We start from the raw sequence: 26,175 nt of genomic DNA, 5'->3' as shown, positions 1-26,175 counted from the left end.
CAAGCCCCAATTGACGTTCATGTGAAATTCAACCGTGCCAATGCGATAATATTGCGTATTTATAGACATCGTCTAATCACTCGTGATTGATAATCGTGCTGTCAATCGTCACCATATGAGCAAAGGCGCATGCCTACTTGCACATGTAAGTGTATTGCTAGTGTGAGTGTGTGTTTGCATCCATTTTATTGTATTGTGCAATATTGTGATGCGGCCAACATAGTGCCTTTTACAGCACTGGCCAGCAAATTATTGACGAAAATATTGCTGTAAGTTAACATGGGAATTTGAATATGTCTACAATTCGAGAAAGTTTTTACAAATACAGATGGGATACTAAAAATAAAAAAAAAATAATAATAATAATAAGTATAAAAAATAATTATGAATTTCTTATAAATTATTGTGTAAATAAAAACATGTACAAAGTACATGCATGTAAAATTGAATAAGTGTAGGAATGGCGTATGCCAAGGAACGGTTCAATTGATAATAGATTTTTTATTGCATAGATAATATTGTTTAATCTACTAGGAGCTGTTATCAATATTTTGCTATTTTATATGATATTCATTCATAAAAAAATGTTTTTTTGTACTGCCTGGATTAACTGGATTCTAGGAAACGGCTGCACAAAGGTCAGTTCACATTGTCAGCCAAGCATATAAATAGAGCAAACACACACACGCACACACATACAAACACACAAATACGTACACATGTACCCGAATTTGCAAGTATTTGTAACTTGTGGCAATAAAAAATATAAATAACAAACAATTAAAAATACTCAAACGGAACGAGCCCAGCAGCGGTTTTTGATTATATAAATGCAAAAATTATATAAAAAAATTGCAAAAATTCTAAATTTATAAAAAGGCAACAACAAAGCTCCATACACATATACACATGTGTATGTGTCTCTTTTATACGCTACAACAAATTGGGCAGCTCGTTTAAGTGTGTGTGATCAAGGCAGTTGGCGCAGCAGCAGCGACGCTGGCAGCGCCCGTTAAAAAGGCAGCGGACCCTACACGCGCATGTAAAGTTACCCGAGCACACACACACACACATGAACAGAGAGACACAGGCAAATGCGAGCGCAGAACCAAAAAGCCGAATGTGCCAAAAATAAAGCAAAAACAACAAAAACAACAACACAACTATGGCAGCGTCAACGTCAGCGCCAGCAGCGACGGCGACAGCGACGCAACTAACGCCAAGTAAAACTGGCGGCAGCAACAAATTTTGCGCTTATGGGTCGTAAAGTTGACCTTCAAAACACGAACACACACACGCACACACACAACAAAAATTGGCCAAAAAATTGCAGGTTTTTTTTCTGCTCGTTTCGTTGGCTATGCTGCGCCCAGTTTAAGCTTTTTCAAAAGCCAACAGCGTCCGACGATGACGCTATGTGCATGCCATTGTCGTTGTTGTTGTTGTTGTTGCGCCTCATAAATGTGTGTGCGGCAGCGGCAAAATCTAATTTTGTGAGCGCATTTTACAAAGAGAGCCAACAGTTGATCAGATCGCTGCTCAAAGCGGGGGCGAGGACGCTGCATATGCTGCTGCGACGGCCTCTGTCTTCTTTGTTTTTTGTTTTTTTTGTTTTGTTACTTTTGCGCGGCATTTTTTGTTTTTGCACACTTTGCTCTCTTACGCTTTGGCTTTTGTTTGCGCTGCTCTTTTGCTGTAGCCCAACCGGCGCTCTTATTGTGCGCAACTCTGTTATTTGTTGTTGTCGTTGCCTTTTGCGATTTTCATACCCTGCTCGCTAGCGACAATGGGTGTATGTGCTAGCTGTAATGAACATGTGATAATACATTGCTTCATTTGAATTATGCAAGAGAAAAAGAAGACGATGCAGCACTGCTCAGCAGTCAACGAGTTTGAGCTGCTCATAGCTTGCCTGTGCTTTGAAAGAGTAATTTTTTTTTTGCAAACTTCACGTCTCCTGCTCTCAATGGGTATACAGCAGTCGTGAATCGACGCTGACACGAACTAACTTGTTGCGAATGTTCGTGCTCGGGTGTGTGCGTGTGTTTGTGTGTGTGTGTGCGACGCGATCGGTATCAAGGTTTTTGGCAATTTGGTTTGTGCTGCCGCTTCAGTCGGTTGGTAGGTCGCGTCGTCAACGCCGGCGTTGCTGATGTTGTTCTGCTGCTGCCGCTGTCGGTGTCGCTGTCGCTGTCGCTGCCGTTGTTAACTGCGCTGCTTGCTGCGGTTGCGCCTTTTTCTAGCTTGCGGCTCGCTTGCCTTTTTTTTATGTATATAAAACTTATTTTTTTCTTTTTCGCAAATTGCCAATGCAGAGATCAACATAGTCGCGTCGCTCGTGTGCTACGCTCGCGTGCGCGTTTAGTTTGCTGTTTTGTTTTTGGTTTTTGAAACGTCGACGTCGACGGCGGCGCTGTCGTCGCGGTCAGCGTCAACGCCAACGCAGTTGCCGCTGCGCGACACTCTTAACCTATTTTCTCGCGAGCCGAACATTAGTTACAATTTTGTTGTGATGTTGCGTGGCAGATACGCGTCGGACACGGACGCTGCTTGCGCGGATTCTAAGCACGCACAATTACACTAGCACACATACATACATACGTACATATACACACACATACATATATCGAGTATACACGCACACATATAGCCAACACACACATGCAACTGAGAGTTTGCCAATAAGATCCAGTAACAGGAAAAAAAAAATCAAATAAAAAGAAATATAAATTCAAATAATAAATAAAAGAACAATATTTGTTCTAGAATTTCGCATAAAGTGCAAATTATATGTCCATGCGCATATATTGATAAAAGTGTTTAAATTACAGTGCCTTACAATAATAATCGGCTACATACATACGTATGTGAAATCTGTTTACAATCAATGAAAATGCGGTGCCTTGGTACAATCTTAAAGTTTTATGCATGAATTCGATCGAAAAAGTGCTTAAAAACAAAAGTGAATTATAAATAATAATAAATAAAGTCCCGTTAGCGGATGAACTATATTTGCTCGGCTTCAACTGTACCCTGTGAAAAAGAATAACGCATCAAATTGGATTACACAAACTTCTGGCTGCTGCACTCCCTCTCTGAAAGGTTAGTACGCGCATCAAGTATACGCCATGACGGTGGATCGCGCAAAAGATGAATGGGTTTTGCGCCTGTCCAAACGAAAGCAAGAGTGCTCAAGTGCCGTTCCACTATATAGTTATAGTTACATACATATATACACATATAGTTGGACTAGATAATATAGCATATAGTGACATAGTACGCGACAAGTGCTGATAAGGTTTACTTACTTTTTCGCTTTCATGGAATTTGAGGCGAGTTCTATAGAACTCGGGACTAGCCTGGAAGTAGCGGCATTTGGGTTAATTATTGAAAAAGTTAATGACGTATATTACGTATAGATTATGTAAGAGGAAGTGTGTGCATTAATGCCTAGAAATGTGGACTAATAAATTAAATTAGTTTATGAATATTGCTCCGTGTGAAATGCCACCAAAAAAAAATTATTTTCAGCAAAAATTATTTTTTATCGGTGTAATAGCTTCTACTTTCCTTTTTATCTATTGAACTTCGATCACCCAAAATACTGGCATAGGAATAATATAACAATAGGAAAGTGAATTTATATTGAAATGTGAAATCAACAAAATATTTTGATATATATATATATATATTATATTTTGATCAAAAGATTATTAAAAGAAATAAGTGATTTTCAATATAGTCTACAGGAGGCTTATATAATGTTGGAAATTAAACTTTAAATTTTTTTTATTTTTATTTATTATGTATTTTTGCTTTACAAAGAAAGAATACTTTCAAAATAATTAAAAAATTTTTAAATTTATTATAATATAATATTATTAGTTCCGGGAATATTAATTTAACATATTTTGCTTCTAGTTTATCTTGATATTAATTCATTTCTAAAAATAAGATGAAAAAGTTTTTTTTTTTTTTTTTTTTTTTTTTTTCATTTAGAACTGCAATTTGAAACTTAAGAGTTTGCCTGCTTTTGCACAAAAGTAAGATAACAATAGAAGCATTTATGAACTTGTTTGGGGATGAGAACGGAGCTACGCAAACTAGTTTATGATTCTGTATTTTACTGTCCTGCCCAGTGTAAACGGGTTCCATAATTTTTTTTTGTCTTTTGCTTTCTTTAAATTTTTTTTTTTTGGCACATAAGGACTTTTAAATCTGTAAGGGATGTTCTTTTATAAAAGAAAACAATTCAATTTTGAATTACGATTTTGGTTTTGTAAAAAATCATACAAAAAGTAGATTGTGAAATGAAATTGAACTTTTAAAAATAAAATTCCTTTAAGAAATATGTAACTATAAATTTTATATAGTTTACTCAAACAGTTGTAGATATATATGTATGTATATCTGTAGAAATACATACATCTATTGTCGTATATATTTCACTTATGTAAACGTTTGCTGTGCTCGACCTCTCCCACTTTTTTTTTTTGGGATAATATCAAGTCATGCGTAAAATTATTTATAAATACTATAAAAATACTATATAGTAAAATACTGCACGAATGGGCAGATGTGCGGCATAAAACACCTAAAACATGCGAAAATTATCTATAAATTAAAATTTTTACAATCTGTGTGCGATTATACTGAGCAACAACAGCAACAACAACAACAATAAGAACAACATCAGCGAGTACAACAATAAATGCTGCCTAAAAAAGCTTTGAGCTGACGTCAAACGGCAACGCTGGCAGCGACGTCGACAGCGCCAATTTATTTTACACAATTAAGGGTGTGCGCCGTGTGTGAAAGAGACGGCACAAAAAGGCTGAGGGTATGTTCAAGTGAGATAGAGAGAGTGACAGTGATAGAGATAGGGAGGGATAGACATAGCGGGCAGCCAAAGATATAAATATATATATATATATATATATATATATATGTATATGTATATATATAAAACATATGTAAGACACGGGCGATCACACACAAACACACATACACACACACACTCACTGAGGGCGACAGAATGATGTGAAAAAAAAGCATTACTATGCGCCAATTTAGATTAAAGCAACGCGCGACCACGCCCCAGCCTCTGAAAAGCCCAGCTAACTGTCAAACGAAAAGGAAACAAAATATATATATGCTCAAAGCATAGATACCCTGTAGCTGGAACGAGCAACCATAGAGTGAAAGAAAAGAGTTTAGTTTGGAGAGCATACTGCATATAGATAATATATTTATATATCCAAGTTGTAATACTGATCAATTTCTTATAGGTTTCTCTCAACTATTCGCCAATATATTTCTCATCAATTGTCCTGGCCTAAGGACTTAAAAATATTTACTTGAATTTGTTGCATAGATCTTAATGAGATAAATAATCTTGTTATTAAATATATGATTTTGTACCTACGATAAGTTTTCAGCTGTCTGGACAGCGTATTATAGCCCATTCTTGGCACTCTTCTAGGGTATTTAAAATATATACAATTTGTTACCCGTGTTTTAAAATAATAAAAGCAAAGAACGCTTCACAGAGCACAGAGCGCAGTCATTGTTGTTACCAAAAATGCTTTTTTTTTTTTTTTTGCATATTTATTTAGTTGTATATTTATGCAATATTTATTATTATTATTATATATACATATATATTTATATTTATATGTATTTGTTTTTGTTGTTTCATATTTTATATGAATTATTTCTTTGAGAATAATTTGCGAGTTTTTTTTTCGCACCAACTGTGCAAATACTGTGCGCTCTTCTCTTTGTGAGTGTGTGTATGTTGTGTGTGTGTGACAAACAGACTCTCTTGCTCGAACCCTCTCATCGTCTCTCTCTCTGTGTCTCTGTCTCGCTCGCTGTCTGCCTGCGCCCAGCAGTCACAGGCCCTGGGCCCAGGCACACACACATACACACACACACACATGTAGATCATTTTTGTGCATAGAATAGATCCACTGGCAAAATACCAGCAGAAATTGGGGATCTATGTCAGCTCGCAGCCAACTGAATGGGCGCCCAACCACCCAGCCCAAGCAAGCCGCCAGCCCACCCACCCACCTACCGCACACCTTGTGCTGCTTACGTACTTTGGGAGCAGCTGTCTGTGTGTATGTGTGTGCGTGTGTTGGTGTGTGTTCTCATTACGCCTCATTTCGTTTAGCTTGTTGTTGTTCTTATTGTTGCTTGTTCCCTTTGCAGATGCGCAAATCGTTTGTTTAGCTTGTTGAATACCCTAACAAAAAGGCGAGTCTTAATAGAATTTGATAGATATTTATGAGCGTACATACATATATTTGCATATACTCTACAGATATCATTAAGTGTGTTTATACAAATATGCAGCTCTTATAAATACATGTATATAAAATCTTGATTAGTAGATTTATTGCTACGTCTGTTTATCCATATTCAAGTCAACATATTCATGTTAACTCGGCTTGAAGCTTGTTTTCCAGTGCAAACAAATTGTGATTATTCAATGCAAATTATGGTGTTCCTAACACATGTATTATACAACCGATCAATTAAATTTAGATAAACAACTTTGTCTTAGTAAAGTTAAACTTATGCTTAAGTTTAGTCTATATCTATATGTTATATCTATATCTATATCTATATCTATATCTATATCTATATCTATATCTATATCTATATCTATATCTATATCTATATCTATATCTATATCTATATCTATATCTATATCTATATCTATATCTATATCTATATCTATATCTATATCTATCTATATCTATATCTATATCTATATCTATATCTATATCTATATCTATATCTATATCTATATCTATATCTATATCTATATCTATATCTATATCTATATCTATGTATATCTATATCTATATCTATATCTATATCTATATCTATACCTATGTATACCCCATATTACAAAGTGTGTCTGCTCGTCGCCTTAAAATATATATTTCTTCACAATTTTCGATTTGGTTCTCGTAGCTTATAAATACATTTTTGCTAGCAACAAAAACAACAACAACAACAACAACAACAACAACATCAAGAATAGCAACAGTGAAAAATGTTTAATATTATTTTTGATACATAGCCTTTGGCTTGGCCGCCGTGCTGTGTTCCTGTTGCCAAAAAACTATTTGCAAACAAAAACATAAATTCATCTCGTGCTCGCATATATTTAGACGCATATTAATAAAAATGGATGCTACCAAAGAGATTCTACACTATTTATACCTCAGCGGGGTTCGGCATTCGACATTCATATTAAAAACAATCTTGTTAAATGTTACGAAATGTATTTGCTCTATTTATGCATTTTCCAGTTATGTATATATATACATATATGTATATATATAGTACTTTGTAGAGCCTTATCAATGCTAAGCTTATCAATAAAAATTGGACCTTCTGACGTAGTTTCTTTACCGCTTGAAGACTTTCTCGTGCAAGAGAACTCCACTATTATCTGATAATAAGTTAAAACCAAAAAAATGAATGAATGGCATTTTTCATTATTTATCAATCAGGTGATCCAGATATGTTTCTCCATATTTCGGATCTCTCTTCAATGCTTGAAGGCTTACATATTCCGCTTCTTTCGGTTGAAGCTCAATGCGCAAATTCCTCTTAATTTTCTTTTACCACATATTTCAGCATAAATTATGCATATTAATAAAGTTATATCGTTATAGGGGCAGTACAGCCCTTTAAAACTAATACAAATTCCACTTTAAACTGCTTATCAGTAAAATTTTTTGTTATGTAATACTTCTTCACAATTATATAATTTATAAACTTATGACTAATGGCCAGTTACTAATAATTTTGTACTACGTCAACTTGGGCGAGAAAGCCCTTTTCTCCTATAAATCATAAAAAGTCATAAGATTTTTGTGTTTTAAATCCTTTTCTGTTCAAGATTGTTTTCCTGACTTGCCACGCCCCCAAATAGTATATAAATATTATAGTTTACATAAATTACTAGAGAATGGGCGTAAATATATCCTCCATATCTTATTGATTTTGAGCAGTAATCCTCATTGAAACTCTCTAGTGCTATCCGGGTTTTTGAGATACCGGAAAATGCATTTTCCGATCTTTCACTTAATAATTCAAGGGTATATATTCCAAATTTACAAGTTCAATGAACAGACAGACGGATGGACAGACATTGCACAAAACCAATATACTCGTTTCACTTGCGTGAATGAGCATAAGCATTGGATTTACTTGAAGCACTTTGCTGCAACTGATTTGACTTGATTTTCGTGTGTTTTGTACCTTAGGCGTTTCCTGCCTGCCACAAACACATAATTGCGATCGTTGATTTGCTGCTGCTCGTTCGTTTGCATGAATTAGGGCCACATGTTGGCGATTCACTATCCAACAACAACAACAACAACAACAACAGCAATAAAGCGCACTCTGACTCTGCCTCTGCCTCAGCTTCTGCCCACGCAATGCGCGCGCAAAAATTTACGCGATTTGTCAGCCCGTCGAATATGTTTTCTGTTTTTTTTTTTCGTCTTTTTCCTAGATTTTTTTTTTCTTGCTGCTATTTATTGTGTGCTTACATTTCGCTTGTTGGTTCTTTGAAATGCTTGAGGTTGCTTTCGGCAGGGTTTAAGTGGGCCTACACACAGAAACACAAACACACAGACACACATACAAACAGGCACAAAGTTTGCTTATGATACACTATTTTCAAAGTGAGAAGAGTTTGACTGGCTGCTTAGCTGCTAAGAAAAACAATATAGAGAAATGGTCATAATGTAACTCTTTAATTTGATTGTTTCATTAAACAATTTAAATGGTTTACACATTTTGTATAAAAAATGTTTATAAATATTTATATAAATATTATATAAATTACGATTAGAAAATATTTAAAAAATTTAAAAAAAAAAAGAAATGTAACAAAAAATTAAACAATTTAAAAAAATAAATAATACAAAAACAAAATAAAAAAATTAAAGAAAAATATTTAAAAAATATAATAAATCAAAAAATAAATGTAAGGAATGAAATAAAAAATATGTATAAGAATTTTTAAAGTTCAAAAAGTATTATTTAAAAAAAAAAATAAATAAATAAATAACAAAATTAATAAATAGTATTAAAATAATTTTTTTAAATAAAATAAGAAATAGTCAAAAAAAATATATGAGAAAAATATTTCAAAATAAAATAAATCAAAATATTTAAATGCAAAAGAATAATAAATAAATCTATGGAATGAAATTAAAAAAATATATTTAAGAATTTTAAAAATTCGCAAAAAAATAAAAAAAATATATTAAAATAATAAATATAATTGAGTAAAAATAAATTTAAAAAAATACAAATAATAAATAATCATATTTAATATACAAAATAAAAGCTATAATTAATAAATAAAAAAATAAAGATATTTATTTACAGCTTTAGACACTTCAAAGAGTTTTTTCGTTTTAATTTTTTTTGTCTTAATTAGCAATACATATACATATAGTCGACTTGTACGTACGCCCCATAAACATATTATAGATCAAGTTATACAGTCACTTGTCACAAGTTGGCAAAAATCAATCTTAATTCTTTTGCAGTGAACAGAGCATTAGGCAGTCTGTTTAAATTTAGCAGCGATATCCCTCGCCTGCTTGTTTACGTTGTGTACTTAGTGCTATCGAAGTAGTTGTTGTTATTGCTGCTGTCACTGCTGCTGCTTTTGTTGCTGCTGCTGTTGTTGTTGTTGTTGTTTGTAGACAATTTCTAAGTGTGTTCGAATTTAGGTCAGCTCTTCTACGCACTGTCGCTGCTGACGCTGCTGGCTGTCAGAGTGTCATTGTAATTGCAAATATCGCAGCCAAGCAGCGACACTCACTCACTCAGAAAATATCACTCATACGCCAGCGTGTGCATTCGCGCACTGCCCACGCGCTGCTTAAGCCAAAGCCAGAGCAAAAAAAAAAAAAATTTACGAAAATCGAAAATCAAAAAAATAAAAAGAAAATGGAAGGAAAGGCGAAGCAAACGCAAATTGTCATCATTTTCATTTTTGGGGGCCCCAAAAGTGCCTGATGCAAAACTATAAATGAAAATTAGCGCATTTAATTGCCCAAAATGTGTCTGCCAACAGCAACAGACGCAACACGACTCGTATGCAACAACAACAACAGTAATAGCATTTGCAACGTCTGCAACAAGGCGCTTGACGTAATTGCCCAGACAAGCTTTCTGCCTTGCACTTCTCGCATTGCGCACTTTTGACAGGCCCCAACGCAAAAGGCGTCTACAAATTTATTTTACAGCATTGTTCATATATAAAAATATACATATATGCAAGTGCATAAAATATAAGTGTATATTTTATTATACCTGTATTAAATGTTAATACACCAGCTATTTATCTGCGGCGCGCATTTCGGCTAGAGCCTGAGCAGTCGGTTCTCTTAAATTGATATTTCACATGAAATGGGATTATATTTGGATTCGTTAAGCCTAAGACATGATAGTGTTTAACTCTAGATAGTTGATATATATTTAAGTGTATTAAATAATGTATTAAAAAAAAACAGACCAGAAATTATATTTATACATTTTGGTTACTTCTACTTCTACTTCTACTTCTACTTCTACTTCTACTTCTACTTCTACTTCTACTTCTACTTCTACTTCTACTTCTACTTCTACTTCTACTTCTACTTCTACTTCTACTTCTACTTCTACTTCTACTTCTACTTCTACTTCTACTTCTACTTCTACTTCTACTTCTACTTCTACTTCTACTTCTACTTCTACTTCTACTTCTACTTCTACTTCTACTTCTACTTCTACTTCTACTTCTACTTCTGACTACTTCTACTTCTACTTCTACTTCTCTACTTCTACTTCTACTTCTACTTCTACTTCTACTACTCTTCTACTTCTACTTCTACTTCTACTTCTACTTCTTCTACTTCTACTTCTACTTCTACTTCTACTTCTACTTCTACTTCTACTTCTACTGCTTCTACTTCTACTTCTACTTCTACTTCTACTTCTACTTCTACTTCTACTTCTACTTCTACTTCTACTTCTACTTCTACTTCTACTTCTACTTCTACTTCTACTTCTACTTCTACTTCTATCAATTGTATTCGTATCAATTGTCAATGTGCTAATCTATTTAGCTGCGGCATACGTAACGTATGCTTAATTTTCGATACAATATCATTGAGTATACGCCCAGTTGCGGCTATAATAAACAACGCGTGATATTGCCAAATTCGCGTATTTAGCGGCTCATAAAGGCAACAGCTGTTGCTTCTGCTTCTGCTGCTGTTGCTGCTGCTGCTGCTGCTGTAAAAATCCCTTTCGTGTCAGCCCTTATGGCGCCCTAATTAATGCTAATTCCGCATTGACTATCTAGCTTTTATGTCTCTTTTTGGGCGCTCAATTAACATTGCGTTAATGGCCGAACACAATATTTGCCACTGTCAACACAGATACACACACACACACACACACACACACACACACTCACACACAGAGAGAGAGAGGGAGAGACAAAGTCCATGACAGCTGGAGAGCTGCTTAACATCGCTTCGAGTTGGTCACCAAGTGCCTGACAAGCTGCCAAAAGGGAGTCTCGACTCGAGTCGAGCTTCAAGCCGCAGCCTCAATTGTTGTAAAGATTCATAAAGCAACGCTTGCTGTTGTTGTTGTTGTTGTTGTGGGACAGCCCACGGCAAATTTCACAAACAACAAACGACGAGTATCGAGCATCGAGCCAACGACCATCGCTATATGTCGCTGCCTTTTCAAGTGCTAACAAGCTGTACCGCCCCTCTGTCCCGCCCCGCCCCCACGTCGTACGGCTAAGTGTGTTAACCGCAAAGCAGCAACAAGTTCAGCTTCACTCAATATGCTGTCGGATTATGGCATTTGGCACCCACAACGACAGCACAGCGACATAACTGTAATAATTACAGACAAACTCTTGGACTCCGGCAGTCCCCTCGCTGCTCGCCGTTTGCCCCTCCCTCGCAGTCAATTGGCCAAGGTGAGTCAGAGGGCCAGAGCTGTTGCCATTGGAGAACATATTTGTTGCTCTCCTTTGGCCAATAAGAGAAAAGCTTTCATCTACCAGACGTCAAAGGAAATACCACAATATTTTGGGTGTGTGACTCTGGTGGGTCTATAATATTTTATGATATCAAAGGTTATTAGTTTTTGTATGGCCTAGTACCAGTATAAAAGTGTTTAATTCGAAGTAAAAAGTATATATATATTGCAAATATTTGCAGAGAGCAAATATTAATGGCTTATGTCAGTCGGAAGTTACTCATATACCTCATATAAACTTTTGATAACTATAGAGTCAATTAACCAGCTGTAAATTATGGAGTTGATTAGAAACTACAAGCTGTATTTTATGTTTTTATTATTTTGATTTAAGAGAAATCAGTCAGTCAGTTCTTGATGCACTGCCTCATTCACTTGCTCAGTTAGCAACTTCATTGATTCATCCATAACATCAGTTAACACCATATACACGCGATCTCAGCTAGTCAGTCAGTCCCTCAGTCAGTTCTTCACTCAGTATTATAGTCAATCAGTACTTCTTTCACTCCCTCAGTCAGCTCCTGATTCACTTTGTCCTTCAATCTGTCTTTCAGTCAGTCAGTTTCTATCAGTTCCTTATTCACTATGTCATTCACTGCGCTCACTAAGTTCTTATGTCGAATCCTCATTCAATCCCTCGAGCAATCAGTTAGTTTTTCAGTTAGTCCTGCAGTCAGTCGGCACCTCATGTACTCCCTCAATAACTCCTTTAATTAGTCTACCATTGACTGGGTCATTCACTTCCTCTCTCAGTCTGTCAATTCCTCAGTCAGTCAGTTCCCTTCACTTCCTCTCTCAGTCAGTTAAATCCTTAGTCAATGAGTCCCCCATTCACTATCTCAGTCAGTCCCTCAATCACTGTTTTCTTCACTTCCTCTCTCAGTCAGTCAGTCCCTCAGTCAGTGAATCCCTCATTCACTACCTCAGTCAATCTCTCGCTCAGTCCTTCAGGAACAGCTTCATTGTCTCCCTCAAATGTCAATCCCTCAAACTCTACCCTTCATTTACTCCCTCAGGCAGTCAGTCAGTCATTCACTACCTCATTGCTTCTTTCAGCCTATCTGTGAGTTCCTCAATCATTGTTTCTTGCACATCCTTAATCAGTTAGTCAGTCTCTCAGTCAGTGAGTCACTCAATCACTCCTCAGTCAGTTCCTCAATCACTGTTTCATTCACCTCCTCTCTCAGTCAGTCAATCCCTCAGTCAGTGAGTCTCTCATTCACTATCTCAGTCAATCTCTCATTCCGTCTTTCATGCTACCATCCCGCCTTCAGACCTCAGCCATTCCCCCAGTCAGCCTCTTAATCACTGTCTCATGCACTCCTCAGTCAGCCAGTCTGTCATTCATGCATTCATTCGCTCAGTCCCGACTGCCCAGTTTAATATACAGCTATGTTTTATATCAAACTAAAAGCGTCGCCCAGTGGCGCTGCCAACAAATTGCAATTGTCGCACTTTTACACAATTTCGCACTTTGCAGTAAGTTTTAGATTTTATTTTATTTCATTTAGCTTCACACGAATATTTTTAAAAGTTTTTTTTTTTCATTTGTTTTGTCGGTTTGCATTCGTACGCCCACACGAGGCTCGTTTTGCGAATCGCATTGCCTGCTTGCCTGCCTGCCTGCCTGCCTGCCTGCCTGCCACGCCCCACTACCCGCCGCCCCCTTTTTGGCAGTGTGTAAACAGTTGCGTGTGGGCGTTCTATTCCTGGCGCACGCATTGCCAGCGCAATTAACACATTTGTATCTGACAAATGCAATCTGTGCGCTCGTATCTCAAAAGCGTTTTCACTTGCACTTTTCAGATGTAGTGCGGCTACTCTGGGCTATTGTTGTTGTAGCTGTTGTTGTTGCTTTGCTCTGGGTGCCTAATAAATCGCATTGTGCGCTTGTTAATATCTGCGAGACAACTGAAATTTATAAGTGCCAAATGAAAATAAATTCAAACAAATGGCAACCAAATTAAAGCCGAATGCACATTTTCTTTGCTGCGAAAATTGTGTAAGTCATAGAGAGAAGAGTTGTTTATAAATGAATAAATTAAATATATATATCTTTTTGATTAGTTTATTAAGTTTACTCGTTGCAGTTTTGGCTGCTTGAGAATTGGCATAGGTTCAACATTTAGATGAAGATAGTTTTAGCTATATTTATATAGTTGTGATAGGTCTGCAATTGAATGGATTAAATGATATATTAAATATTATACAATCCTTTGACTTATAGCTGTGCTTGATTGCTTGCCTAAGGCTTTTTTTGCCTAGAGAATCTACAAAATATATTCAAGAATTGATGCCCTACAATTGTACTACGTTAACAATATATCAAACATTTATCTACCTCGCTTCATTGGCCATTCCGCCTTATTGACCTACATTTTGAGCATTCAGTCGACTTCACCCATTAACCTTTTGGCATTTGACCTTGCTGGCCAAACCCCGCGATATATATATATATATATGTATTTCTTTACTGCTTAATCAATCATGGTTAGCCAAGTATCTATAACTTGTCTACATCTCTTTCTCGCTCTCTCTCTCCCTCTCCCTCTCTCTAAATTTGTATCTGTAACTGCTGACCTTCATCTTTTACAATTTACTGCGGCTGATGCTGGGGCCAAACCTATTTGCTACTCGGTTTATTCAAATGATTTGTTGCTCTAGCTGCTGCTGTTGTTGTTGTTGTTGTTGTTGTTGTTGCTGTTGCCTTTCGGCTGATTCATTTGCCCGTTTTGAGGCATTTTGCACATTTGACCATTGAGCCAAGGTGAACTTCAAACGCTAATCTTGATCTCGTTTGCCTTCTGCACAGATCTGCTATACATGTATATACATATATACATAGATATATATATATATTTATATATTTTTTTTTGACTTTGTCTCTTATCGCATTTGGCGCATCTTTTTGGCAATTCGCAATTGATTTGTGCCTTCGCTTTCAGTGTTGAAGGGCAAATGGAAATCAAACAAGTTTATGATCCATTTGTGCGGGTGTGTGTGTGTGTGTGAGTGTCTCTCTCTCTGTGTGTGCGTGTGTGTGTTTGTGTTTGTGTACTTTTATAGCTATAGACTGATTGATTTGCTTAGCGGCCGTCATGTGGGCGCTCGCTCGGTATTGTAACGCTCACGCGCGTGTTACAGTTGCGTTCAATGAACTCAACGGTAAATTTACAACGCCAACAACAACAACCACAAACATTAATAATCAAGTAAAGCAACAACAACAACAACAGGAACAACAACTGTTGCTGCCAACGTCAAACGCTGAGAAAACCTACGCCAACATGTAAAGTTCTAATGCCAAAGATAAACAAAGGCAAAAAAAAAATGTATTTGAAAATGAGCAAAGAGAAACAGCAGCAACAACAACAATAGCAAATATCAACAAACTACTTTGTATTTATAATTATTATCGGTCCGTCCGTACAGCACTTTGTGTGCTCGTGTATCTCTCTCAGCTACACCTCGCTCGCTCTCGCTCTCTCTCCCTCTCGCTCTCTCAGCCATGTAGAACGTGTAAATTGAAAAACTATTTGGCTGTTACAGCAGCAGCGCTGCCGGCGTCGCTGCTGCGCACGATAAGGCGCAGCTAACTAAAAGTTGAAGGCCATTGCTGATACGCCGTGTGGGACGCGTGTGTTGGCAATTGTAGCTGTATCAATGTGTGCAAGGGTGTGCGTGTGTATTGTTAGCATTGATTATCTAAGTGTACACACACACACACATGCTCATACGTATGTGTAGCCAACAGGCACGTGACAATAGGCGTGTGCTGTCCATCTAGCATATATATAGCTCTATTTGCATCTGCATTAGAATTGGTTAGCTGATCTAACGCTGCATGGATTATTATTTGTTAACTTGTTACTTTTTACTTTTTACATATTTTTATAAAAAATTCAATTAAGGTTTAATTAGCGCAACTGATAATTTCTTAATTTTAATACATGTTTATTTTATTTTTTAAGCATTTAATTCATTCTATTTAATTTGTATTATAATGTTCTTAATCATTAAAGTATTTAGCAATTTTTTTTATTTCAATATTTTTTTTATTCATTGTAAATTGATTAGATTAAATTTTTATAATTTTATTTTATTTATTTTATTTATTTTTATTTTTTATTTTTGTATGTATGTAATTTTTTTTTTAATACAGGCATTCCTTTTTATTAATTTTTTTAATTTTATTTTTTTTTTAATTTTATTTTATTTATTATTATTTATTATTATTTTTATTATTATTTATTATTATTTTATTTTTTTGAGCCAATTGTTCTTAATACAGACTAACAATCTTAGCACTTTATGCATTTTAAAATGCTATTAATCTATTTTCTTTTTATTTTCATCATAAATTTCCACTCGTATTGTATTTTATTCGACAATCCAGTTATAATGCTCGTATGTTGTAATAGTTCCCAAATAAATATCGATAAGGAATACAATTATTTTGATTTATAGAAGGCGAGTCTTTTACGCTCTGCTTGTATACGAAAGTTAAAAAAAAAAGTTCACACAAGCAAGGGAAAGAGCCATAAATATAAATGTCATTCTGTGGAGAGGTCCTATAAAACGTCTTTAATTGGTTCTCAACAGCTCTGGCTCTGGCTCTCGGCACGCTGCGTATCTATTACAGCATCGCGCTTTGCTAAGCAAACAGCGCACGGATAATGCGGACATACACACACACATACATATGTATATGTATATATAAATATATATTTAACATATTGCGCAATTTGCTGATCGCTCAACTCGACCCTCCCCAAAAACAAAAACAACAACAAAAAACTCTCTTTGCTTTTGTTTTTGTTTGGCTCTGTTTGTGTTCTCAAGTGTTTTTTTTTTTCAACGCTCGTTCTACGTTTGCCTGCAACGCTGATAAGCATACACATACATATATATAATATATATTCTATATATACATATATGTACTTGTACAATTTGACGTAAGCAGCAGAAAGTAAAAGTTTTGCTACTGCCATTACACCCATTAATTAAACGTTTGTTGGGCGCTGTGCGGTGGCTCGAGGGGTGGATCGATGGGGCCGGGAGAGGGGGGGCTTGGCCATAGCATTGAAAAGCGCAAGTGAAAATGAGAACTGCAAATTGTGAATCACTTTATAAACTGCAATTCGCGTCAATGAAAACGAAAATTGAAATGAAACTGAAAATGCATTTAAATATATATATTTACATACATATATGTATTTTTGGTCTTGCTTATTTATGGAATTCAGCTGGCGCCAGCGCTATAAATCTTAAATTATTTATTGCTAATTATTTATTTATATGCCTGATTAATATATGAGATCATTTAAATTATTAATTGAAAACTTGTAAGCTTAATTGTTTAAGTGATTTATGCTGGAGGTGAATCAAATTTGACTGTTGCAAACGGGAGTGCACGACTAGTAGATACCCTTAATGCTGATTTTACAGTAATTATCAAAATTATCTAAAAATTATTTGACTGCTTACAGTTCTAATGCATTTAATATTTGTATATAAATTTATAAATCTAAATAAGTTTGGATCTATTTACACATTATTCCCTTTAAAGATCCGTTATAATGATTAGTGTTTTATTTACTTCTCAAATTCTTATAACTTCTCCTTTTCCATTTCAAATATTTATTAAGTGTAATTCCAGTATTTGCTGGAAGCTCTAGCTGCTATCATATGTTTCCCCCCACCCATGAATTGCTAACCTTACACTCTCCATGTGAAAATTATGTAATGAGCAGCAAATAGAAATTTCCATTCAGGCGTATATTTTCCTATGTGATTTGTGTGTGCTCCATTTCCAAATAGTATTCAATAAAATTGCAAATTGTGCTAAATTAGCATAGAATTTGTTGGAAAATGTGTGAAATATATGTATGATAATTCGATAAGAATATATTCTATATATTTCCATATGTATGAAAATCAAATTGTAATAGCAAATGAAAGCCGCGTGATCTGCGCTGCGTCTCTGCAAATTTAGAACGTTTGCAGAAAGCAAGAAAAAAAAAAAAGACAAAGAAAAATCAGAAAACAAAGTAAAATAAATAAAAATGCGAACAAAATTAACAGCAAAAGTTATTGCAAAAGTTTTCTCAACTGAAAGCGAAAGTTCTCTGCGAGAGATAGTTTAATGCCCGTTGTATACATATGTGTATGCATGTGTGTGTGTGTGTGCGTGTGTGTGTGTGCGTGCATACACATGTATATTTTTGCTTGTGCTATTAAATTTTATAAGCCACACAAACACAGTGAGAGAATAAAATAATAATAAAAATGAAAAAAAGCACAAAAAACAAAAAAAAAAATACATTGCGGGCGTCGCAGTCGGCGCCGCAAATAAAAAATCGCTTACGACAGCGCCGGGCCCCATGGCGCACACGCACACACAAAGCTTGTAGCTGTAATTGTTATTATTGTTATTGTTACTGCTCACACATACATACTTACACGCATTCTCGCGATCGTCCAGCTCAGTCGCACACCCTCAGTTTGCGGCGCTAGCGCTGGCTCGCTCGCACACATTTGCGAAAAAGTTCTTTGACGTTTTGTTTATTTATTTTGTTAAGCTGCGCGCGCGTCGTCAGCGACGACAGCAGCAGCAGCAGCAACAACAACAACAGCGACACTCGTAAGTTCTCTTACTAAAAAGCTTTCTGTGCGGCGCTCTCACGTGCTTGTTCGCTCTCACGCTCTCGTGTGCGCTCTCTGCATTTGAAACGTACACAAAGCACAAAGAAAAGCAAAAGTACTTCTTATCAGCTCTGCCTCTCCCCCTGTTCTTTGCATCGACCCTTCTTCCGCTGCTGTGCGCTGCATTAGAACTTTGCCCAAAAGCAGTTAAGATTAAAGCGCGTTGTAAAAAAATGAAAATAAAATAAAATTAAATAAAATGTGACTTACATATGCATGTACATACAGAAATAGTGCCAGCGAGGGTGGCTATCAATATTGTGGAATGCATATGTATGTTTATATGTATGTTGCTTTGTTTATGTGTTTGTGGAACACACATAAATTAGCATTAGCTTATCTATGCCATTACAATTGGCCGCAAAACATAAGCCCATGTACACCTAACCCCATCCAGCTTACAGCAATATTTTCATGCAAAATTTGCTCGAGCAATTAACAGTTAGCCAGCAGCAGTCAAAACATGGCGGCAACAAATGGCAATTAACACGCCACACACCACTGCGCAGTGCGCACGCACCCTTACCGCAAGGCACGCGGCGTGCGAGAGTGAGAGGGCGCATGGCGCACGCCTTTAGCCCGTTATCGGCTAACGGAAATGCAATTAATAATGTTGGCCCAGCAACCGCACAACTTCCGCTCAATCGTAGTGCAAAGACTGGTGTTCAATGACATATTACGATTTGTCCGATGTCTATGGACAGTGATAATGATATCAGGGCTAAATAGAAGACAGAAATGGGAGTAGTTTCCGTTTCCTCTTCCGTACTAAACACTGATATCAGTTGATAACGAGCGAAAGTTGTCAGGAACTAAAATCTAAATTTAGAATAGCACTGAAGCAGTGCGAAAATTTCAAAAAATGAGTTCAGAGTTCTATTTTCGATTATTCGAGCGATAAGAAAACACAAATTGTACAGTTGTCGATCTCTATTTGTTTAAGTGCGAATGTCTCGACTGAGGGCACGCCAAATGTGGGCCATCGCATAGAACTATAAAAGGAAGCCACCTGCTATACAACTAAGCAAATAGATATATATATACAAAATTAACATCAGTTCTTTCGCGAATTCTCGGGTAATTATGGCTCCACTTCTCTCACAAATTATCACGAGATCCAGATGTTATTTTTTTTTAGATTTGCAGCCACAAACTGGCTTGCAAATGTGTTAACAACATTATTTTTTGTTTCCTCTCGCCCCCTATGCTGATAAGAGCGACAATATTTTCGTATTCCTATCAAAGTTGAATACGTTCGACATAGTAATATTTATAGAAATTTCTATAGTTCAGGCAATGGCAATTATATGCTGTGTGACATGAAATTGTGTAATAAGTAAATCGCATATATTTTTATTTATTCATGCGTTATCCACGATAAAAATTATATTTGAAGTATTGAAAGTAGAAACCATATACATATACATTATATTATATTATAATGATACTTTTCGTTCCACTCGTCCTTTGTCCTGTATCTGAAATTTTCAGTTATAATAAGTAAACTCTTTTATAACTAGTAAACGACTTTTTTGAATATATATAAACCTAACATAGCTCCATATCTACATGCAACAGGTACAACACTGAACAAGGAGCTATGGACCAGCAATTCTGTTTACGCTGGAACAATCATCCCACAAATTTGACCGGGGTGCTGACCTCGCTGCTGCAGCGCGAGGCGCTCTGCGATGTCACCCTCGCCTGTGAGGGTGAAACAGTCAAGGTACACTACCGAATCTGATTAAATTATGGATTATAGAAATTATAGAGTTGTTCGTTTCTTCTGTTGCAGGCACATCAAACCATACTGTCAGCCTGCAGTCCATATTTCGAGACGATTTTCCTGCAGAATCAGCATCCACATCCCATCATCTACTTGAAAGATGTCCGATACTCAGAGATGCGCTCCCTGCTGGACTTCATGTACAAGGGCGAGGTCAATGTGGGTCAGAGTTCGCTGCCGATGTTCCTGAAGACTGCCGAGAGTCTGCAGGTGCGTGTAATCGAAACAGTTATCAAATTTCCCGTTCTCTTTACTGATCCGCTTTTGTGGTGTGGCTTTACAGGTGCGCGGTCTCACAGACAACAACAATCTGAATTATCGCTCCGATTGCGACAAGCTGCGCGACTCGGCTGCCAGCTCGCCCACTGGGCGTGGCCCCAGCTATGGCGGCATGGGCGCCGATATACGCGACTCACGTGACTCCCTGCGCTCCCGCTGCGAACGCGACCTGCGCGACGATCTGCAGCGCAGCAGCAGCAGCCTCAGCCTGAGCGAGCGCAGCTCTGCAGCTGCGGCGGCCGCTGCTGCTGCCGCTGCCGCTGTGGCAGCAGCCGGTGGCAATGTGAATGCAGCTGCCGCTGCTCTCGGCCTGACCACCAGCGCCGGCGAACGATCTCCCAGCGTGGGCAGCGCCAGTGCCGCGGCGGCTGCCATGGCCGCTGCCGTTGCGGCTGCTGCGAATCGCAGCGCCAGCGCCGATGCTCTCAACAGTCGCGGCGATGCTGGCAGCGATCGGGGCAGTGAACGGGGCACACTGGAGCGTGCCGATAGTCGGGATGAGCTGTTGCAGCTGGACTACAGTACCAAGGATAATAATAATACTAATAACAGTAGCAATAACAACAGCAACAACAACAACAACAACAACAATTGCAGCAGTAGCAGCACCAACAACAACAATAACAACAACAACAACAGCAGCAGCAACAACAACAATCGAGAGCGCAACGAGAGCAGAGACAGAGAACGGGACAGAGAGCTGTCCACCACGCCCGTCGATCAGCTGTGTAACAGTAAGCGCAGACGTAAGAACTCATCATCCAACTGTGATAATTCGTTGTCCTCGAGCCATCATGCGAATGCGGCCCACATACAGGACAGACACTACGCGCAGGACTCTCAGGTGAGTCGAGCATTAGAGCTATCAATATGTTGAGAAACAATGGAGTAAATTGTTAGGAAAAGGCAAGTTTGTTATTGAGGTATATCTGTAGATATATAGGAAATATGTTATAGAAATGATATAGATATATTATAGATGTGGTTAGATCCAAATTGTAAGAATTTTCAACTTAACTAAGTTTTATAAGTTGTGGAAAAAAATTAGATTATATATATTATAGAATATTTAGACTGGTTTCAAGTTTTTTTTACTAGAATTTAATTCTTCAAATACTCTTAAAACAATCTATGTTAAAAAAAAAGATTGGTATATATGTATTTAGTTGTGTATAATCTAAGTTTTACGTTTGTTCTGTTAAAAAAAAAAAGAGTTTAGATACTATGGATATCTTTTTATAATCTATGATCAAAGCTATTCAAACTGTTCGAATAGATTCATGCTCTTCACCACAGTTAAGACGCTGAATGCGAACTTGGCCACCTATAAATTAGATATATATATACATATGTATGTCATGTATACATTTATATATAAAAGTATATTAGCTAGTATATAGGCTGAGCTATACCCACCTTAATGTTACTGTTTACTGAAATTCGAATAATGCCGAATCCAATAAATATGATCGGCTGTTGCACCTGCTGCATGAAAATCCTCAACGTGGATTTGTATCTGCGCTCCGCATCGAGCCAATGTGATTGGCCCAGAATGTTGCACAAATCATCGCTGTCCTCTACTAAGGAATCGCAAAGGAAACAGAACGGAAATGTCTCCAACAGCAGCGCTATGACCAATATGATCGATGATATTTTCAAAAATATATCAGAGGAATACATCACGCCAACCATAGTTAGACCTAGCACAGCACCGATTAGCATAAACTGTATTGCGATCGTGCGGGCCGTAATGGGACGCATTATGTCACAGCATCTGGAGTGAACGGATAGTTGGATTAATAGACATATAAAAGATATAAAGGAAGATATGTATAGATATATTAGAAATGATAAATGAATGTCAATGGATGTAGATAGATAGAGCGATAAAAGTAGATATGTATATTTAGAGAGGTAGATAAATTATAGATCGATTTGACTTGAGAAATTAAAGATACACAGAAGAGATATACAGAAGAATGAAGATGGATGTGTATGCAAATAAATACAATAGCAATATAATAATAGATCGATCTTACTTGACAATGAGCTTGTAGTATTTAATGCCATTCACGAGCTCTTTGTAGTTCTCAGCCTCAGTCTTGTCCGGATCGGTGCGTAGTTTGCGTAAATGATCCTTCAAGACGTCGACGTGAGCTCGAAAAACAATCATACAAATGATGGGGCAGGTGTCCAGCACAATATTCATGAGCACCACAATATTTAGGGCGGTGAACTCAAGCAGTGTTTGCAGATAGAGTTGAACGGTTCCGTTCCGCCAATCGAAGAGCGGATTATAGATCAGCCATGGGGGCTGACTGGTGAGTATAGGAGTCACTACCATGGACACATTATACCCTACATAGGCCACGCTGTACAGCCCGCAGACATAGCTGCAAGTAGCAATAGCTTTGTGAATCTTCCTGCGATCGATATCATCCTTCAGTCGTGCGTCCATTTCATCGAGCGCGGACATTGTCTGGACCAAGCGAGAAAGTTGCGGGCACATAATAAGAGACTTCATCGTAATACCGCTCGCATTAAGCATGATTTGGATTATACCAATGATCTGGGCTGAGCTAAATTTCGCAGAGTCGAAAATTAAACTGAGAAACAAGCCGACGGGAATATAAAAGACTGACAGAGCGTTCGCCAAGAAGGACCAAACGAAATAAAGATAACGATTTGTACCCTGCTCGGGTGGCAGCCAGCCAACGAATCTTATAATCCGAAACATATATGAGCAGACGTCTCTCGACTTCATCTGTGCCACGAGTGGAACTGGCCTAATGAGTTTGAATATTCCGACCATAACGGTTTATGGTATGAATAGACCGAAACCTGAATTGCAACTGAATCGAGGAATGTGAAATTGTAATTGAGTATATGTGGAAATCGAACTGCTGTTCGATTCGCACCATGCTTGAAGTGTCCACCACGCCCAATACGTTACATGTCCTATAATTAAGTGGACCTTAGGCAGACACTTTGAGAATCCTACAATGAAATATGCAGGACGGGGTTTATTATTGGAATGAATGTTTAGATATAGTAAGATATAGATATAGATATAGATATAGATATAGATATAGATATAGATATAGATATAGATATAGATATAGAGTATAGATATAGTATAGATATAGATATAGATCTAGCTATCGCTATAGACTATAGATCTATATCGCTTAGAATTCGCTGCTAGATATAGACTAGATAGATATAGCAGATATAGATCATCGCTATGCTATAGTCTCGCTATGATCTCGCTCTCGCTCTCGCTCTCGCTCTCGCTCTCGCTCTCGCTCTCGCTCTCGCTCTCGCTCTCGCTCTCGCTCTCGATAGCTCTCGCTCTCGCTCTCTCGCTCTCGCTCTCGATATATAGATATAGATATAGATATAGATACAGATACAGATACAGATACATATACAGATACAGATACAGATACAGATACAGATACAGATACAGATACAGATATAGATATAGATATAGATATAGATATAGATATAGATATAGATATAGATATAGATATAGATATAGATATAGATATAGATATAGATATAGATATAGATATAGATATAGATATAGATATAGATATAGATATAGATATAGATATAGAGATAGAGATACAATACAGATACAAACACAGATACAGATACAGATACAAATACAGATATAGATACAGATACAGATACAGATACAAACACAGGTAGAGATACAGATACGGATCGATACTAATTCGATAGCTAGTTGACAGCTACTAATCGATTAAAGATTGATTACTTATTACATAACAATTAGTTAGTTGTATAACGTAGAAGACATACCGACAGTTAGTAGAAAACAATCGATTACATTAATCGATTTTCAAACTCGAAAACGCCTGTCGGCCATTTATTGACAGTTTACGCAACAGTAACTGATGAAAATCTTATCGAACTGTAAAAGTCGTCAATAGTCAGCGGAAATGCGATACAGTGCGAGCGTGTGCATATAGTGTGTCAAGTATATATTTATATATAGCATATAAATTATAGAGTATTTGCACTGTGATGGCGAATCGGTGTTCGTTATCAACGTCCGCTCGAATGTGAATAAACAACATTTATGTTTCGCCGGTGCGATAGACGCGAGTCAGACGAGCCCCAACAGTTGAACCTATCAGCTTACAGATCTTTAATGATATATGTATGTATGTATGTGTGTGTGTTTATAAGTGTTTGAAGTGTATTTTTGTCTGACTTATCGCTAGGCACGTGCGGCTCTCCCAAAACAAACTGTCGAAATTATATGGTTATCAGATATACCGCTAAAGAAATGACAAAAAAAAAAAAACTGAGACGCAAGGAAGAGTATGCTAATTCGTTGTTTGCATTTTCATTTCGACAGGCCACCAATTTCAAGTCGAGTCCGGTGCCAAAGACGGGCGGCAGCACCTCCGAGTCGGAGGATGCGGGCGGCGGCGGCGGCAGCGGCAGCGGCAGCGGCTGTCGGCGCGATTCACCGCTCTCGATGACCGTTGGCCATTTGGGCGGCGGCAATGTGGGCGCGGCCAGTGCGCTAAGCGGCCTCAGCCAGTCGCTAAGTATTAAGCAGGAGCTCATGGATGCACAGCAACAGCAGCAACAACATCGCGAGCATCACGTCGGCCTGCCACCCGAATACTTGCCGGTAAGTGGAGCTCTCCATAGATCTATCTAGATGCGTAATGCCCGACCCGATCCACTTTACATGCAATTTTCACATCATTCTAGTTGGCTAAGTTAATTGTTAAGGTTTTTTCTTTGGACCGGTGCGATGGTTCCAATTTCTGTTCTAAAACCAAAAACAAGAAAATATACAAAAAATAAGAAAAGAAAATGCAGCTGAATGAACTTGACATATTTTTTTGTATATACATATATATATTTGCATAATTTAAGCCAATTGCAAAATGCTTCAAGAGAAAACCAAAAGCTGCTCACAAATTGTTATTGAGTTTTTTTTTTTTTATTTGTTGTTGTTTCTAAAATTTAAGAAAAAATCGCGTAAAGCAAAGGGCGAACGAAGGATTGGTTGTTTGGCTCGTTTATGAAACATATTTAGATTCACATTCTCGAAATGGAATATCGGCCAAGAAAAAGAAAAAATCTCAACAATTTTCGTTAAAGTAAATTAAAAAAAAAAAAATAAATAAATAAAGTCAATGAAAAGAAACAGCGTCAAATCCTTCCTTCTACCAGTAGATTGTTTTGCCAATTTTTTCTTAAGTTGTCTTTTTTTTGTTTCCATTTTGTTTTCTTTTGGCTCCCTTTTCTGTTGGTGTTTCTTATTT

The 26,175-nt window shown here is 37.1% G+C and overlaps 2 protein-coding genes and 1 pseudogene across 4 annotated transcripts in view; 1 reads left to right on the top strand and 2 right to left on the bottom strand.

The window, feature by feature from the left end:
- LOC108659345 (sex determination protein fruitless) overlaps positions 1 to 26,175 on the top strand; it is a 169,866-nt gene that overhangs the window by 125,549 nt on the left and 18,142 nt on the right. For all 3 annotated transcript variants that reach the window (XM_089265413.1, XM_089265411.1, XM_089265405.1), the window contains exons 3-6: positions 20,374 to 20,521; positions 20,591 to 20,791; positions 20,865 to 21,704; positions 25,251 to 25,532. In XM_089265413.1, coding sequence (XP_089121539.1) covers positions 20,374 to 20,521; positions 20,591 to 20,791; positions 20,865 to 21,704; positions 25,251 to 25,532 — 1,471 coding nt within the window. The remainder of the gene's footprint in view (positions 1 to 20,373; positions 20,522 to 20,590; positions 20,792 to 20,864; positions 21,705 to 25,250; positions 25,533 to 26,175) is intronic.
- On the bottom strand, positions 22,116 to 22,704 carry LOC149092067 (odorant receptor 59b-like). Its single transcript, XM_089265463.1, has 2 exons — positions 22,277 to 22,704; positions 22,116 to 22,184 (listed from the first exon to the last, which is right to left on the bottom strand). The coding sequence occupies exons 1-2, from the start codon at positions 22,619 to 22,621 to the stop codon at positions 22,116 to 22,118; spliced, it is 414 nt and encodes a 137-aa protein (XP_089121589.1). The 5' UTR covers positions 22,622 to 22,704.
- LOC149092066 (odorant receptor 59b pseudogene) lies at positions 22,891 to 23,893 on the bottom strand (annotated as a pseudogene).

This window comes from Drosophila navojoa, chromosome 2, assembly GCF_054131105.1.
Source record: "Drosophila navojoa isolate 15081-1374.11 chromosome 2, UAZ_NAV_1.0, whole genome shotgun sequence".
Lineage (NCBI taxonomy): Eukaryota > Metazoa > Arthropoda > Insecta > Diptera > Drosophilidae > Drosophila > Drosophila navojoa.
This window is presented reverse-complemented; position numbering and strand designations above follow the sequence as displayed.

Coding starts and splice junctions, on each gene's coding strand:
- LOC149092067 (XM_089265463.1), bottom strand. CDS start 22,621: ATGCGTCCCATTACGGCCCGCACGATCGCAATACAGTTTATGCTAATC. Junction 22,185..22,276: donor CAGTAAACAGTAACATTAAG/GTGGGTATAGCT, acceptor TCTAATTTATAG/GTGGCCAAGTTCGCATTCAG.